General features: G+C 34.0%; 1 protein-coding gene across 1 annotated transcript in view; it reads left to right on the top strand.

Moving 5' to 3' along the window:
- Window positions 1–12,960, top strand: part of LOC110449568 (carbonic anhydrase-related protein 10-like) — a 100,845-nt gene extending 87,885 nt beyond the window's left edge. The window contains exons 9-11 of the mRNA XM_021496518.1: window positions 1,294–1,333; window positions 3,643–3,755; window positions 11,756–12,960. Coding sequence (XP_021352193.1) covers window positions 1,294–1,333; window positions 3,643–3,719 — 117 coding nt within the window. The 3' untranslated portion in view covers window positions 3,720–3,755; window positions 11,756–12,960. The remainder of the gene's footprint in view (window positions 1–1,293; window positions 1,334–3,642; window positions 3,756–11,755) is intronic.
- Window positions 12,961–17,796: the final 4,836 nt, after the last annotated feature.

Here is a 17,796-nt window from a genome sequence, read left to right as displayed (position 1 = left end):
AGCCCATTAATTACCTGAAAGACGTAATACGGTAATGCACTCACTGGCGACGCCTACTTTGTTCGGCCAGCTTCCCGGTGACGACATGGGTGTCACTGAGTACAGTCGGGATTCGCGACAGGGAGCGTCTAGTTATGTACCGATCAATGTATTTTTCCGTGTATAGCCTTACAGATTGGTAATTACATGTTGTATTTTCACCAATCTCGCTAGCCTTACGTTCATCAAATAATTTAATAGGGCTTACTTCCGAAACATTTCTGTATTCATTCATTTGTGTTTAAAAACATCATTACCTTAATAGGGAATTATGTTAGAATGTCGCAGAATAATCTAAATTTCGAACCATTTTTCATTTATCCTGACTTATAAAAATACACCTCAAATCAGTTTTCTAATTACCCTGTTAATTGTAAGAGAATAGTTACAGTTAATTACCTTCCGTTTGAATAATTGATCGTTTAAAACTTATCAGCATGACGGAGATTGCCCAAAGTCCTGACGATATAGCAAATTAGGTGTCCGTAGTGAAACATTTGCTTCTGTTATCTTAAGCGTTTTGTAATTCATTAGTATACTTATAAGCAACATTGTGCACCGAATTAGTTCGGAAGACTAAGCGTATTTGATATTTTAAGCCTAATCATCATTATAATGTTATACTTTGTAAGGAGGTAGACAGTTGATCAACTGGAGACATCAAATACAAATTCAGCGTTAGTACTACGTATGGTACAGACAAAGGACACAATCTGAATGATTCTAGATGTCGTAACTGTCAAAACGAAATAAGGTGTTAATTGTTTTGATTAATTATATTTCCATGAGCAAGACAACCAACATTTGGAACTATTCAAAATGATTCTTTTTTGCCATTTTAATATTTTCGAGTATAATTAATCTTTGAATATTGACTCTTTTATATTTTTTTCATTATTATCATATGGGCTAGACAGCGGTTTGCAAATTTCCTGTAGAAGTCTCCGTTTTCTGCATTATTATCAAATCATTGGTGTAAAAATTGAAAAGAACAATTGTATCTTACCCGTTTTTATTCCGATTACATAGTTTTGATTATTTTTTTCAATTCCGGTCTAAAGGAAGGGAAAAAAATAATAAGGGTATGTGAACGCTACCTTTCTTTAAAGAGAGACTTTAGCTTAACTGTAAACAACAGTTTGTCTTTAAATACTTAAGATACTAAAATGGAACGAGTACAAAAACTTTGAAATTGGTTTGAATGTCCAAACAGGTGTTGCATTATTTATTGACATTACCCTTTGTGTTTTGCAGGCAAAAGGGTGCTCTATGGAAAGAAATATGCATTACCAAGGTGAGTTCTCTAATATTGTTTTAACTTTTAGTAATAATCATTGTATGATTGAACGATTCGTCCTGTAGTGATTTCCTGGTGTCTTTAGGTTTACAAACGGAATGGGCACACACGATGCACTTCACCAATAGACAGTCTAGAGGCGCACAACACACAACACACAACACTACCATAGGACAAGTCTTGTTAGGTTATCTTATCTGACCAAAACAAATAAAAAGATATTGCATTTACCGTCTTTCACATTATTATTTTGTTCTTTATTTTTTCACATTGCAAACGAAATTTAAAACCGATTTTCACTTTTTTGTATCATTTAGGTCATTTTGATAACTTGATACTTGATTTTGAACATTCAACGTGCAATATTGCCACTTTCACTTTTGATTGGAGGAAATATTTCCGTCTCTGACGTAAATACTATTGAAATGATGTTATTCATACTTTATAGCAATGCTTCATAGCTTTAGATCAACTAAAAAGTCTGGGGATTAAAGATGGTAACTATTTCTCTAATTTGTGGGGACATTTTACGGTTAGAATCCAGTTCTATCGGGTCATCTGTTCTTCCATGAAGAAAAGATTTAGGTGTACTACAAAGGGAAAAAACACCTATGGGTATATTTGTCCAATTTCAGCAGGAAATAATTATACTTATATATATACTATTAAACAAGCTAAGATATGTAATGTATATTGCAAAGCGGCCAACTATGATGTTTTAGAATTCAACATGTCTGTCATGTTCTCTGATTGGCAAAAACCTTTAACATCTATAAGTAAATTTCTTTTTGGCAAATACGAATGCTGGTATGTGAAGGAACAGCTTCCGAAAAGACTGCATATTTCACAATATCTAGTATATCCGTCTAACTTAATGTTTGCAATCGACGATTAAATATTCGTTCACAATCTCGAAAATTGATAAACCAACATGTGAAAGCTTGAAGTCAGGTCCAACACAATGGCTCGTTCCACTGATTCAAATATGCATGTAAACGACTGTCAGACGCCTGCTAGACTGCATTATTAGCTTGTTCCCCTCTTGTCTGCCTAGTTCAACCACTTTAATTATTCTCAAACCCAAGTACACACTTTTCAACTGTGAATTTTTTTCTCGAAATATTATTTTTATAGAAATGATATAGAATTACACACAAAGATCGATTTTCTTGAAATTAATAAGACAGTACATACTGGGTGGTCAGAACACGTAGCAAGGTCTTAAGGAGAGCACGGTTTCGTCATTGAATCAATATAAAACCTATTTAATAAAAAGGACAGCATATCAAAATAAATATCGATAATAATATCAGAACACAAACGATATCACAACAGACACCCTATCAAAGCAACAATCACGATATCAGTACAACAGTCAAAATATCAATCACGATATCAAAGCAACAAACACGATGTCAGTATACATGTAACAGTCAAAATATCAAAATAGCAATCACGATATCAAAGCAACAAAAACGATATCAAGGCAACAAAAACGATATCAAAGCAACAAACACGACATCAAAATGATAAACACGATATCAGTACAACAGTCACGATGTTCAATCAACCATCACCATATCACAGTAACAGTCTCGATGTCTTAATTAAAACATAGAGAGCGAAGGAAACATGACAGCAATGCAACAAATACAATCACAACCAACACCATTTCAAGCACAAACAATGGCAATACAAAAAGAATTAACTTATCGATAATATCGACGCGACAAAGACGTTAAACAATAATTATTATATCAATATACTCTATATTGAAACACAAACAACATCACAACTCAATCGTATCAACAGAAAGATAGAGAGGAACAAAAATCATAGCAATCACAGCATAGTTTCCTAAACTAGTATTTTTTTGTTTCAGAATTTCAACATTTAGATAAAACAAATACATAAAGTTTCATACAAATGAAAACCGTCAAAATTGCTACACAAAAGCAGAGACTTCCACCGACCACGCAAGTTCTTCGTACATACGATATAGCTTTTCGGAAAATCTGTCATTTTGATATATGTCGATGAAATATGTATGCGATGCAGCAGGAAAATATTACGCCATGTCTACTTAACCTGTATTTCATCTTGCCTCGTCTACCATAAAAATTCAATGCCTCATACATAGCATGCGCCAATAAATGTAAATTTCAAAGGGGCTCTTACGCGATCTTTTTTTATAAATATGTGAAGGAGCGGATAATTTTCAAAATTTGTTAGCAAGTGTTTATTTTCCGCTCTATTTCAGTGAATGATTTGTTCAAACATTGAAAGGCGATGGACTATCCTTTCAGTCACCTTTCCCAAGTATTGGAGCGTGACGGGAAACCTGGACACGGATCTGTGGACTGACGTCACCACCCTCAAGTAGGACCCGCGATGACGTCACAGAGGACGAGTACAACAGGTAAATTCTGTTTCCTGTTTTTTCTGTGCTGTCACAAAAGTCGTTTTTTGCCCATCTAGTCATCCCTTACTCTATATAGTTAAGTAACAGTTCCAGTGATAGCCGTTAACAATAAACCGATAGCCACACAATTTCACTCGAAACTATTTAGTTTAATCTACATACAATTTCGCCTACCGTTATACATTTCCATCCACGGTCATGCAAATTCACACAGAGTCGGTTCATTTCACAAATATCCATTCAAATATGCCTTAAGTTATATGATTCAAGCAACATTTCCAATCACAGCGTTATAACCACACTATATAGTTAACATATATAGAAGTACAACAATTATACAGTATCACTAACAAATATATAGTACTGCTTACAATTATACAGTACTATCAACAAATATACAGTACTACCTACAAATATACAGTATCACTAACAAATATATAGTACTGCTTAAAATTATACAGTACTGTTAACAAATATACAGTACTACCTACAAATATACAGTATCACTAACAAATATATAGTACTGCTTTCAATTATACAGTAACATTAACAAATATACAGTACTACCTACAATTATACAGTATCACTCACAAATATACAGTATCACTCACAAATATATAGTTCTGCCACCAATTAAACGGTACTATTAACAAATATACAGTACTGCCTACAATTATACAGTACTGCCTACAAGTATACAGTACTGCCTACAAATAAACAGTACTGCTTACAACTATACAGTACTGCCTACAAATATACAGTACTACCTACAAATATACAATATCACTCACAAATATACAGTACTACCTATAAATATACAGTACTACCTACAAATAAACAGTACTGCTTACAACTATACAGTACTATTAACAACTATACAGTACTGCCTACAAATATACAGTACTGCCTACAATTATACAGTACTGCCTACAAATATACAGTACTGTCTACAATTATACAGTACTGCCTACAAATATACAGTACTGCCTACAAATATACAGTACTGCCTACAATTATACAGTACTGCCTACAAATATACAGTACTGCCTACAATTATACAGTATTGCCTACAATTATACAATATCACTCACAAATATACAGTACTACCTACAAATATACAGTACTACTTACAACTATACAGTACTGCTTACAACTATACAGTACTGCCTACAAATACACAGTACTGCCTACAATTATACAGTACTGCCTACAAATATACAGTACTGCCTACAATTATACAGTACTGCCTACATATATGCAATATCACTCACAAATATACAGTACTACCTACAAATATACAGTACTACCTACAAATAAACAGTACTACCTACAAATATACAGTACTACCTACAAATATACAGTACTATTAACAAATATACAGTACTGCCTACAATTATACAGTACTGCCTACAATTACACAGTACTACCTACAAATATACAATATCACTCACAAATATACAGTACTACCTACAAATATACAGTACTGCTTACAACTACAGTACTATTAACAAATATACCGTACTACTTACAAATATACAGTATCACTAACAAATATATAGTACTGCCTACAATTATACTGTACTGCCTACAATTACACAGTACTACCTACAAATATACAGTACTACCTACAATTATACAGTACTTCCTACAAATATACAATATCACTCACAAATATACAGTACTACCTACAAATATACAATATCACTCACAACTATACAGTACTATTAACAAATATACAGTACTTCCTACAAATATACAGTATCACTAACAAATATATAGTACTGCTTAAAATTATACAGTACTGCCTACAATTACACAGTACTGCCTACAAATATACAGTACTATCTACAAATATACAGTACTACCTACAAATATACAATATCACTCACAAATATACAGTACTACCTACAAATATACAGTACTACCTACAAATATACAGTACTGCTAACAACTACAGTACTATTAACAAATATACAGTACTACTTACAAATATACAGTATCACTAACAAATATATAGTACTGCCTACAATTATACTGTACTGCCTGCAATTACACAGTACTACCTACAAATATACAGTACTACCTACAATTATACAGTACTGCCTACAAATATACAATATCACTCACAAATATACAGTACTACCTACAAATATACAATATCACTCACAAATATACAGTACTACCTACAAATATACAATATCACTCACAAATATACAGTACCGCTTACAACTATACAGTACTATTAACAAATATACAGTACTGCCTACAATTATACAGAACTGCCTACAATTACACAGTACTATAAACAAATATACAGTACTACCTACAAATATACAATATCACTCACAAATATACAGTACTACCTACAAATATACAATATCACTCACAAATATACAGTACTGCCTATAAATATACAGTACTATTAACAAATATACAGTACTACCTACAAATTTACAGTACTGCCTACAATTATACAGTACTGCCTACAAATATACAATATCACTCACAAATATACAGTACTACCTACAAATATACAATATCACTCACAAATATACAGTACTACCTACAAATATACAGTACTACCTATAAATATACAGTACTATTAACAAATATACAGTACTACCTACAAATATACAGTACTGCCTACAATTATACAGTACTGCCTACAAATATACAATATCACTCACAAATATACAGTACTACCTACAAATATACAATATCACTCACAAATATACAGTACTACCTACAAATATACAATATCACTCACAAATATACAGTACTACCTACAAATATACAATATCACTCACAAATATACAGTACTACCTACAAATATACAATATCACTCACAAATATACAGTACTACCTACAAATATACAATATCACTCACAAATATACAGTACTACCTACAAATATACAATATCACTCACAAATATACAGTACTACCTACAAATATACAATATCACTCACAAATATACAGTACTACCTACAAATATACAATATCACTCACAAATATACAGTACTACCTACAAATATACAATATCACTCACAAATATACAGTACTACCTACAAATATACAATATCACTCACAAATATACAGTACTACCTACAAATATACAATATCATTCACAAATATACAGTACTACCTACAAATATACAATATCACTCACAAATATACAGTACTGCCTATAAATATACAGTACTATTAACAAATATACAGTACTACCTACAAATTTACAGTACTGCCTACAATTATACAGTACTGCCTACAAATATACAATATCACTCACAAATATACAGTACTACCTACAAATATACAATCTCACTCACAAATATACAGTACTACCTACAAATATACAATATCACTCACAAATATACAGTACTGCCTACAATTACACAGTACTGCCTACAATTATACAGTACTATTAACAAATATACAGTACTACCTACAAATATACAGTACTACCTACAAATATACTGTACTGCCTACAATTATATAGTACTGCCTACAAGTATACAGTACTATTAACAAATGTACAGTACTACAAACAGGTCCAATCTCAGCCATACAATAGCGCTTACTGCCACACAATTTTAGTGACAGCTTAAAGCCATCAAACATTGATCACAGCTATACGACTTAAGCTTTAAGCATACATTTCATCGACGTCATACGTTTGTTACTATCTGCTACATCATCTCTAATACTTGTGGGCTGACAATGTGCTATTGTATCCTTGTGCGTGGACGCTATGATTTCTATGTGTCCTTGTGTGTTGACGATGTAGCATATTTGTCTTTGTTTCTCGACGCTGGGTTTTAATTTTGTTCTATTTTTCTTGATGCTGTGGTATATTTTGTCCGTGTATGTTGACTTTGTGGTATATTTTGTCCCTCTCTATTCACGCTGTAGTATATATTGTCCTTATTTCCTGCTGCTGTGGTATATTTTGTCCGTGTATGTTGACTTTGTGGTATATTTTGTCCCTATCTATTCACGCTGTAGTATGTATTGTCCTTATTTCTTGATGCTGTGGTATATTTTGTCCGTGTATGTTAACTTTGTTGTATATTTTGTCCCTATCTATTCACGCTGTAGTATATATTGTCCTTATTTCATGATGCTGTGGTATATTTTGTCCGTGTATGTTGACTTTGTGGTATAGTGTGTCCCTATCTATTCACGCTGTAGTATATATTGTCCTTATTTCCTGATGCTGTGGTATATTTTGTCCGTGTATGTTGACTTTGTGGTAGATTTTGTCACTATCTTTTCACGCTGTAGTACATATTGTCCTTATTTCTTGATGCTGTGGTATATTTTTTCCGTGTATGTTGCCTTTGTGGTATAGTGTGTCCCTATCTATTCGCGCTGTAGTATATATTGTCCTTATTTCTTGATGCTGTGGTATATTTTGTCCGTGTATGTTAACTTTGTTGTATATTTTGTCCCTATCTATTCACGCTGTAGTATATATTGTCCTTATTTCATGATGCTGTGGTATATTTTGTCCGTGTATGTTGACTTTGTGGTATATTTTGTCGCTATCATTTCACGCTGTAGTATATATTGTCCTTATTTCTTGATGCTGTGGTATATTTTGTCCGTGTATGTTGACTTTGTGGTAGATTTTGTCCCTATCTTTTCACGCTGTAGTACATATTGTCCTTATTTCTTGATGCTGTGGTATATTTTGTCCGTGTGTGTTGACTTTGTGGTATATTTTGTCCCTATCTATTCACGCTGTAGTACATATTGTCCTTATTTCCTGATGCTGTGATATATTTTGTCCGTGTATGTTGACTTTGTGGTATATTTTGTCCGTGTATGTTGACGCTGTGGTATATTTTGTCCCTATCTATTCATGCTGTAGTACATATTGTCCTAATTTCCTGATGCTGTGCTTTAGTTCTTTACCTGTACGGTAAAACTATGATGTGTTTCGCCCTTGTGTGTTGAAGCTATGATATATATGTGTCCATATGTATTGACGATGGATTGTATTTTGTCCTTATTTCTTGATGCTGTGCTTTAGTTCTGTATTTGTACGGCCTTATGTGTTGAAGCTATGATATATATGTGTCCCTATGTAATGACGATGGAGTGTATTGTGTCCTTATTTCTTGATGCTGTGCTTTAGTTCTGTATTTGTACGGCCTTATGTGTTGAAGCTATGATATATATGTGTCCCTATGTATTGACGATGGAGTGTATTTTGTCCTTATTTCTTGACGTCGTGCTTCCATTCTGCCCTAGTGTGTTTGTACTTTGGTGTATTTTGCCCTTGTGTGTAGCCGCTATGGTATTTTTCCTGGTACGCTGTCGTATATTTTGTCATTGTGTGTTGACGCTGTCGTATATTTTGTCATTGTGGGTTGACGCTGTCGTATAGTTTGTCATTGTGTGATGACGCTGTCATTTATGTTTTCATTGTGTGATGACGCTGTCATATATGTTTTCATTGTGTGTTGACGCTGTCGTATATTTTGTCATTGTGTGTTGACGCTGCCGTATATTTTGTCATTGTGTGATGACGCTGTCGTATATATTGTCATTGTGTGCTGACGCTGTCGTGTATTTTGTCATTGTGTGATGACGCTGTCGTATATGTTGTCCTTGTGTGCTGATACTGCTTTATATATTGCCCTTATGTGTTTTCTTACTTTATAAGGATGTGACATATTACACTAGCAATTCCGACATATACAGCTCATCCCAAGATAAAAGCATTCTAGTCCATGTGTCCCTGATGTCACTTACCACGATGTGTTACTATTTACAGCCTAGAAGCTCTTGATTGAAACGCATCAACGCCTATTTCCCAAGTTTTTAACGTCCATTTCCAATTTGGCGACTTTCTCAGTGAATCCATCTGTTTCCGTTATGGTTACGGAAATGTGAGGAGCGCATCATAAAACGATTTCTCTTTAACTGGTCGACAAGAAAGACATCTCTAAGCGGGTGTGCTCGTAATTCTGCTAACTATTCCCCTCAAGGAATGGCAACACATTGCGTTTTAGGTTCTTTGATTAAACTTCTCCGCAGGCGGCCATTTTATTTCCATATGTCACGTGCAAAGCATTCATTTGCAGCGCCCTAAAAGATTCTGAGGTGATAAATCTGGAATCCCTATGGATACAGAGAAATTATTTTAATTTCTATATAACATTTATTGATTCCAATGACATATTAAGTTCATATGTATCTCACTGTTAAATCTGATCGAGACACTTTTCTTCGGGATAAAATTATCGCTTTTCATGTACTTAAACAGATGCCAGCTAAATTGAATTCATCTTTTATTAGTAATGAATTCACAAGATAATTGAAAAAAAAAAAAAAAAAAAAAAAAAATTTGGGTNTTAATCTCTGGGCTTTCTGTATTGTGTTATGGCACCACGCCTAACACAGTAATATGATCGTTGTGTAACATGTAGGAGTATGTGCAGGGAACATCGGTACAGATCGAGAAAGCTTTCTTCTCTAGCAGGACTTGGAAGCGTTACAATAATCATAGCTGAATTATCGGTAATACTGAAATCAGGTCGAGCACCAGACGAAGAGAGTCTGTAATGGTTAAGATGCCGGGGAGTCGTCTTCGTCTGTATTTCTAGTGCAGGTTTTCATACCGCAGATTGCATGCAATATTTAATGTCTTTCGATGCACATAACCTTTATCATATTAATTATACATCGTTTGATAAGGTGTCCTATCTACGAGACTGGCTACCAGTCCTAACGTCTTTGTAAAGAATTATCCAGCTGCATTCTTCTGGACATACAAAAGGTCAAATTCATGAAAGTCTCTTTTTTTCTAAAAGCAGGATTCAGAAATATGGGTCAGTCTGTCTATCTAGCTTAAGTAAGTAAATGTATCATGCAACAAACTTAAAATTGAAATTAACATGAAATTTTACAATTGCATAAGTCCCTACAGTACAACAAAACCCAAGCACTTGGGCTCAGATACAATCGGCTTACATTAATATTGGGGGAAATCTTCATTTCAAAATTCGTTTTACACATTAAAATAGATTGATTTTGTATTTTTTCAAAATTAAGCTTAATTTGGGATAACTTGAAATTGTAAATAGTATTATAAGAGTGAATTTGTTTTAAATCTAAAAAGGGAGGGGGTATATATTTGAAGACTTGCACACAAGTCCAACAGTAATTGTTTACCTCGTAAATTTAATCCAAATTGACAGAGGTGGAAATTGAATTTTAAATATATATCATGTCTCAAGAACGATGACGAACACAGCCGCTGACTTTATTGGGTTTACGGCAATATGATGAGACATTTAAGCGTTTCCAGTATTGTTGTGTGAAATCTTCTTAATGACACATGTTCAAAGTGTATGAGGTATCTCATGTACAATAAAGCAGTGGATGGTGTGATGCAGTTTTATGGGAATTTTTATTTAGTGCAACGACGTTATTTAGAGAAACGGTCCAAAAAGAACGTTAATGCTTAACTTTTATATTGTTGCAATAATGATCATTAAAGCAATGTGGGCATTTTTACGACAAACACCAGATTTTAAGTGAGTAAACACACTCTTATATCATGGTTAGTTTGCAAATAAAGTGAGTTAATTTTCTATTCATATAATGCAATGATAAGTTTTGCATGATTTTATTATGCCGTCCCAAACTGCGATGCTTTAGAAAAGATAACGTGTTAAGACAATAACAGTAGTGAGGATGAAGGCCTGCTACGGCGTCACCTAGCATTGTTTATAATGAATTGGTCTGTAAGAAGGATAAAATGTCTAAAATCCAATAACATAGATAAATATATCACATGTCCCCTATGTTTCGCTCATTGAGATTGCGTCTATTGCTTAAACACTACTTTAGTGTGGTGTTGACTTTGTTCCGTTTGAAGTTTTTATCATGCATTATTGGTTTGAGTTTCCAATAAAGCATCGCTGTTCAAGTCATTATCAGACATTATTCTAATGTTTCTTTGTTTCGACTCTTTTATTTCTGTCAGGACAACCTTGAGGTAACAGGTCGATAACCATGACGACAGCTACGGACGTCTCCAGGTCGCCATTTTGAATTATTGTGACCGTATATGGATTAGTTCTCGTAAATCACTGTGTGATTGGATAGCTTAGATCAACTTCGAGATGCTTGGTGAAGAAAGCGTCCATGTTTAGATCTTTCAAAGATCTCGATGGCTGGAGCCTTGAACAGGATTCCAGTAAAGCGAGCCGAAATTATATGTCCTTGAAAGTGTGCTTCTATCGTGTTTACAGGTATTTCTTGGTACCTGCTTCAAACATATTCGCTATAGGTAAAGGCGTCAAGATGAAATGATGACCCCAATCTTGATAGGAGCAAACCTTTAAAGAAATGCCAAACCATTTCAAAATATTTGACTGTGCTTGACGTGAAGAATTAACTAGTGATTAATATCAAACGATTGTAATAATCGATTAAGGACAATTCTTCAATCCATCTGCGTCAAAACAGACCGTGATAAGGATTTGGTCGCCAATAATAAAGTTACATGTGTATTGAATAACAGTGTGAAACACGTAATGTTCAAGTGGATGAATTTCATACAACACATATGCCATTGCTTTTATCGTCTGGTTTTATACATAGTGATATTGTCATTCATCTCAGTGCAATCGCCTTCATTACAACTTCACTTAAAACATTTCTCGTGAAAACCGACAAGATTGTGCTTCTTTTTTATCCTGTTTGGATCAACTTGAAATGTTGTGGTGTTTCTCGCGTAAGAAATGCTGACAACAAAGGATACATTTCACTGGTTTAAAGCAGACAGATGACGAACGAAGAAAATATTGACGTGTCGCCTTCATCACATCGATAGAACGCAGCAATTCTCTAATAACAATAAGTTCTGCAAGCCATGAATACCTACGTCATCAATCATACAAGGACAAACACAAGCCGAATGACGTCTTGGAGGAATTCTATTGAATGTATAGATGACAGTTTGTTTATAGAATCTTTGTCTGCATAGTACATCCACATTTTTGTTTTTGTACTTCAACATTCGTGATCAGAGACACATATATCTTGTATTGTTGGTCTCTGACGTGACCAATAACGGTGCTTTATAAATGTTGCACAACTTGTATTCAGAAGGATGTTTTGATCGCTAGAGCCGATGTCTTCCTATGCCAACCAGTACACAAATATTTGCAGTTTTTCCTTTGTTTTGTCATATAGATAAACCGAATGTAAATATATATATTTCTAAATATCTCCAAAACTTTTTTTTTTTTTTTTTCAAAATATACTATCGAATTATTCGGATACTCAGAAATACATAAGAAATAGGTTGAACTTACAAAACATAGATATCATCCTCAGCTAATCAGCTAAGATCTATTTTTAAACTACATTACAGAACGTGAAGACAAAGTACATACGGTGCGTTAGTTTGATACCCATGCTTATCTAAGGAAACGTAAAATAGCTTTAGAGGTTGAATTAAGCCGACGTAAAGATACATAGCGTTGCAAATGAGTCTCTCTCTGAGTGACAGTTCTCCTTCCGAAGTATTCGAAATATCTAATGAAGGTCTGGAAATATCGGTTGCAGCGGAAATGAACTCGACATGGTGTCTCCTGCCTATCAAACTATAATTGGGCATTAGACGCGTCTCAAAAGATCAATGTAAAATTTTCAAATCAAAGTTAAAAGCATTCTGCTTAAAATAACTGATAGAGATTTGGTATAAAAAAAAAACGAATAAACTGCTGAGTCAGTATATAATTTTCCCTTGCACTGACCAAATTTAGAAACACAGCTTGCATACGTTATATTATGTTATCCAGCTTTGTGTAATCAATGGCCTCAAATACCAGAAAATAGCAAACATACCAGTCTATGTTCACAAACCGGTTAAAGATTCACATACAGAGAATCTCATACCAATCAAAGACTCACAATCAAGATTCGCACACCAATTAAAGATCCACATACCAGTTGAAGATGCACTTACAAGCTACATATTCGTATATCAGTTAAAGATTCACAGTTAAATATTAATCAACTTGTGAAATATACATAGTTAAATATTCACATACCAGTTCATTATTCGCATACAAGTTGAAAATTATCGTGCAAGTTAAAGATCAATATACCAGTTAAAGATTAACAGTTCAATATTCACATAACAGTTACAGATGTACATAGAAGTTAACGATTAATATACAAATTACAAATTCACAGTTACATATTCATCAACCTGTTAAATATTCACAGTTAAATAATCACATGCCAGTTAAATTTTTACATACCAGTTAAATATTCACATACCAGTTAAACAGTATCATGCAAGTTAAAGATCAATAAACCAGTTTAATATTCACAGTTCAATATTCACATACCAGTTACAGATGTACAAACAAGTTAAAGATTAATATACCAGTTACAGATTCACATTTGCATATTCATCAACCTGTTAAATCTGAAATATCCACATGCCAGTTAAAGATTCACATACCAGTTAAAGATTTACAGATCAGCTAAGATTCACATACTAGTGTACGTCTACCTACCAGTCAATGACCTACATATAACCCATTGTCATAAGCCAATCATTGTTATACATGTTTAATACTTGTTCCTGCTTCGCTGCGAGTGGTTGAAATCACTCTTTGATCATAATTTTTTAACAAAATACGATATCATCCTGTTCTCCCAAAAACCTGCACGAAAGTCAACAATATAATTTTCGATTTAAGTTAGTGTTATGAACATTTCCGTGACATTTGAGCAATCAGAAATCATCGGATAGTCAACGCTAACGGATAACAATCCACAGACGTCCGCTTGCCGAGAGAAATCAAATTTCATGTTTAAAAGTGTAGCGGATGATTTCCTTCGACAGATCATATTTAAATAAAAAGGATTTATTAAGTCATAGAAAGTCCATAGATATTGAGACTTTTTTGAAAAATTACTAAGAATGAAAAAGGATTTAATGTGTCATATAACAAAACAATTATTAGTTTTTCTTTTGGATAACGCGGGCATTTTTTGTATATACTCATAAACGTGTATGTATGCTATTACTATTATCATCTTACGTAAAGTTAAATTTATTTTTTCTAATAAAAAACTCGAAATCATGAAAAATCATTAAAACACTTAATTTGTTATTTGATACTGTCGTGAACATAATTTCCATGAAATCTCGCTTTCTTGCAGACTTTTCCAAAAAGTAATGATGTATACATAATAATATTGTAATGAAATGATGAAGTCAATGGTGATATTTTGTTTAACGTCCTATTAACAGTTTAGGTCATTTAAGGACGTCCATCCGTGTATGTTGTGAATGCGTGCATGTGTGTATGTGTGCTGGAGACACGGTATGTTGGTGTACTTGTCTCCTTGTCATAGCCCGGATCTGAAAATGTTCTTGTTTACATTATTTACATGATATACACGAAACATACATTTCTATATTATAAATATGTATACATAACATAAATTTCTATAATATAATGATGTACAAGGTAAAAAAATTAAATGTACATTGTAATATTAAACAAATTGAGGAAATGATAAAAAGGTGTGTGTATTCAGTAATTATTTTAATATGAATTGTTTGAGTATATTTATAGACATACAAATGGGTTTGTTTTGTTAACAATATCTTGAAGTGAGTGTTAATTGGTTTCTATTGGGATTACATTGAAACGGTGTTTGTCTCACGAACCTAATGCAATATTGAGTTGAGTATTGCATGTCAATCTACAAACTTTGGTGACTATATATGCTGTACAATATAACGAACAGCTCTAGTGCTGTGTTGGTCGCCACACAGTTAAAGACTGCGTTGTCATGGTTATTAGGTAAAAAAAAAAACAGCTGTTGTTTTTCTGGCCGCTGCGAGAGAGTGTATTGCATTGGCCGCTACAAGAGTGCTTATTGTGGGTTTACTTTGGTGGTTTTTTTATGGTCGCTACAAAGGGATTGCATGTTGAATTCGTTGATATTATGGAGAGTATGTGTTGTATTAGTTGCTACAAGGAGAGTGTATCCTGTATAGCATTTGATACGAACGAGAGTGTATTTTGAAACAGTTGCTACAAAGGAGAGTGTATTTTGCAGCAGTTGCTACGGACGAGAGTGTATCCTGTAGCATTTGAGACGAACGAGAGTGTATTTTGAAACAGTTGCTACAAAGGAGAGTGAATTCTGCAGCAGTTGCTACGGAAGAGAGTGTATCCTGTAGCATTTGATTCGAACGAGAGTGTATTTTGAAACAGTTGCTACAAAGGAGAGGGTATTTTGCAGCAGTTGCTACGGACGAGAGGGTATCCTGTAGCATTTGATCCGAACGAGAGTGTATTTTGAAACAGTTGCTACAAAGGAGAGTGAATTCTGCAGCAGTTGCTACGAAGAAGAGTGAATCCTGTAGCATTTGATACGAACTAGAGTGTATTTTGCAGCAGTTTCTACGGACGAGAGTATATTTTTCAGCAGTTTCTACGAAGAAGAGTGTATCCTGTAGTATTTGATACGAACGAGAGTGTATTTTGCAACAGTTGCTACGAAGGAGAGTGTATTTTGTATCAGTTGCTACGAACGAGAGTGTATTTTGAAACAGTTGCTACAAAGAAGAGTGTATTTTGCAGCAGTTGCAACGAAGAAGATTTTATCCTGTAGCATTTGATACGAACGAGAGTGTACTTTGAAACAGTTGCTACAAAGAAGAGTGTATTTTGCAGCAGTTTCTACGGACGAGAGTATATTTTTCAGCAGTTTCTACGAAGAAGAGTGTATCCTGTAGCATTTGATACGAACGAGAGTGTATTTTGTATCAGTTGATACGAACGAGAGTGTATTTTGTATCAGTTGCTACGAACGAGAGTGTATTTTGTATCAATTGCTACGAACAAGAGCGTATTTTGTATCAGTTGCTACAAACAAGATTTTATTTTGTATTTTTGCTACAAACAAAAGTATGTGTGCTGTAGAATTTGGGAGGTTTTATATTCTAACACTTAATATCAAGAGATCATACAGTCACATATATGTCTGTTCATTAGTATTTATTTACGCTGTCCTTGTTGAGAGTAAGTATGGGAACGCGTAATAATATAAGTACACGTCTTCGTTCGCCTTGATTACCGACAGCTCCTCATTTTTAATGTGTACGCTTACTGGTAATGTCTGCAGTTAATTACTAAGGCCAACATATATACGTGTATGAAATCATTTTGAATAAAGCAAATTGATCAAAGTCTTATTTTCTGAGAGATGTCTATATATGTACGTACGGTTACGTGCGCCATGTCCATATCCTCGATACCATAAGACTATCGTAAAATTTAAACAGGGAGCTCGAAATCATTTACGACCTGTTATGTTACTTCTTATATGTTATGGTAAAGCTGTTTAATATGAGAGAGGAATGACAACATGAGTTATGTGCTCCATCTTGTATTCAGATAGGGGTGTGATGAACGACTATTCCGTCTTTGCGTATATTGCAGAGTTATCTTCTCTTGGGAGCAGGTATTGATTGTTACGCCACTTGTTTGTGAGAGTAACTTCATCAATTTTTGAGAAAACGACGGAATTTTCTCGCACAAACCAATGACGTAACAAGCAATACCTGCTCCCAAGAGAAGATAACTCTGCAATACGCAAAGACGGAATACAGTGTACCTAGCTAACCAAAGGAAATCACTCTAATTACATCATAATATAGGTTGAACGCTACCATTATACAATATACGATGAAATCATATTGATACAAACACAACATCACGGTCTTCGATATTTCATATACACCATAAATGCAGAAGCATCGTTTTTATGAAGACCTTCAACCAAAGATAATCTTCAGAAATAAGTAGCACCATGATGAAACTTAGTAACCTAAACAAAGAATACATTTTACTTCACTGTATGACCATTAAGTTCATTTAAGACTAATCATTGGCACAAAATAAACAATCGATCCATGTGCCGAAATAATTCTGAAACAAACATAGAATCTAAAAGGGGCAGGTGCCATAACCTCCCCCCCCC

Source organism: Mizuhopecten yessoensis, unplaced genomic scaffold (assembly GCF_002113885.1).
Source record: "Mizuhopecten yessoensis strain PY_sf001 unplaced genomic scaffold, ASM211388v2 scaffold4631, whole genome shotgun sequence".
In the NCBI taxonomy this organism is placed as follows: domain Eukaryota; kingdom Metazoa; phylum Mollusca; class Bivalvia; order Pectinida; family Pectinidae; genus Mizuhopecten; species Mizuhopecten yessoensis.
Note: the sequence above shows the minus strand (reverse complement) of the source record. Positions and strands in the feature narration are given on the sequence as shown.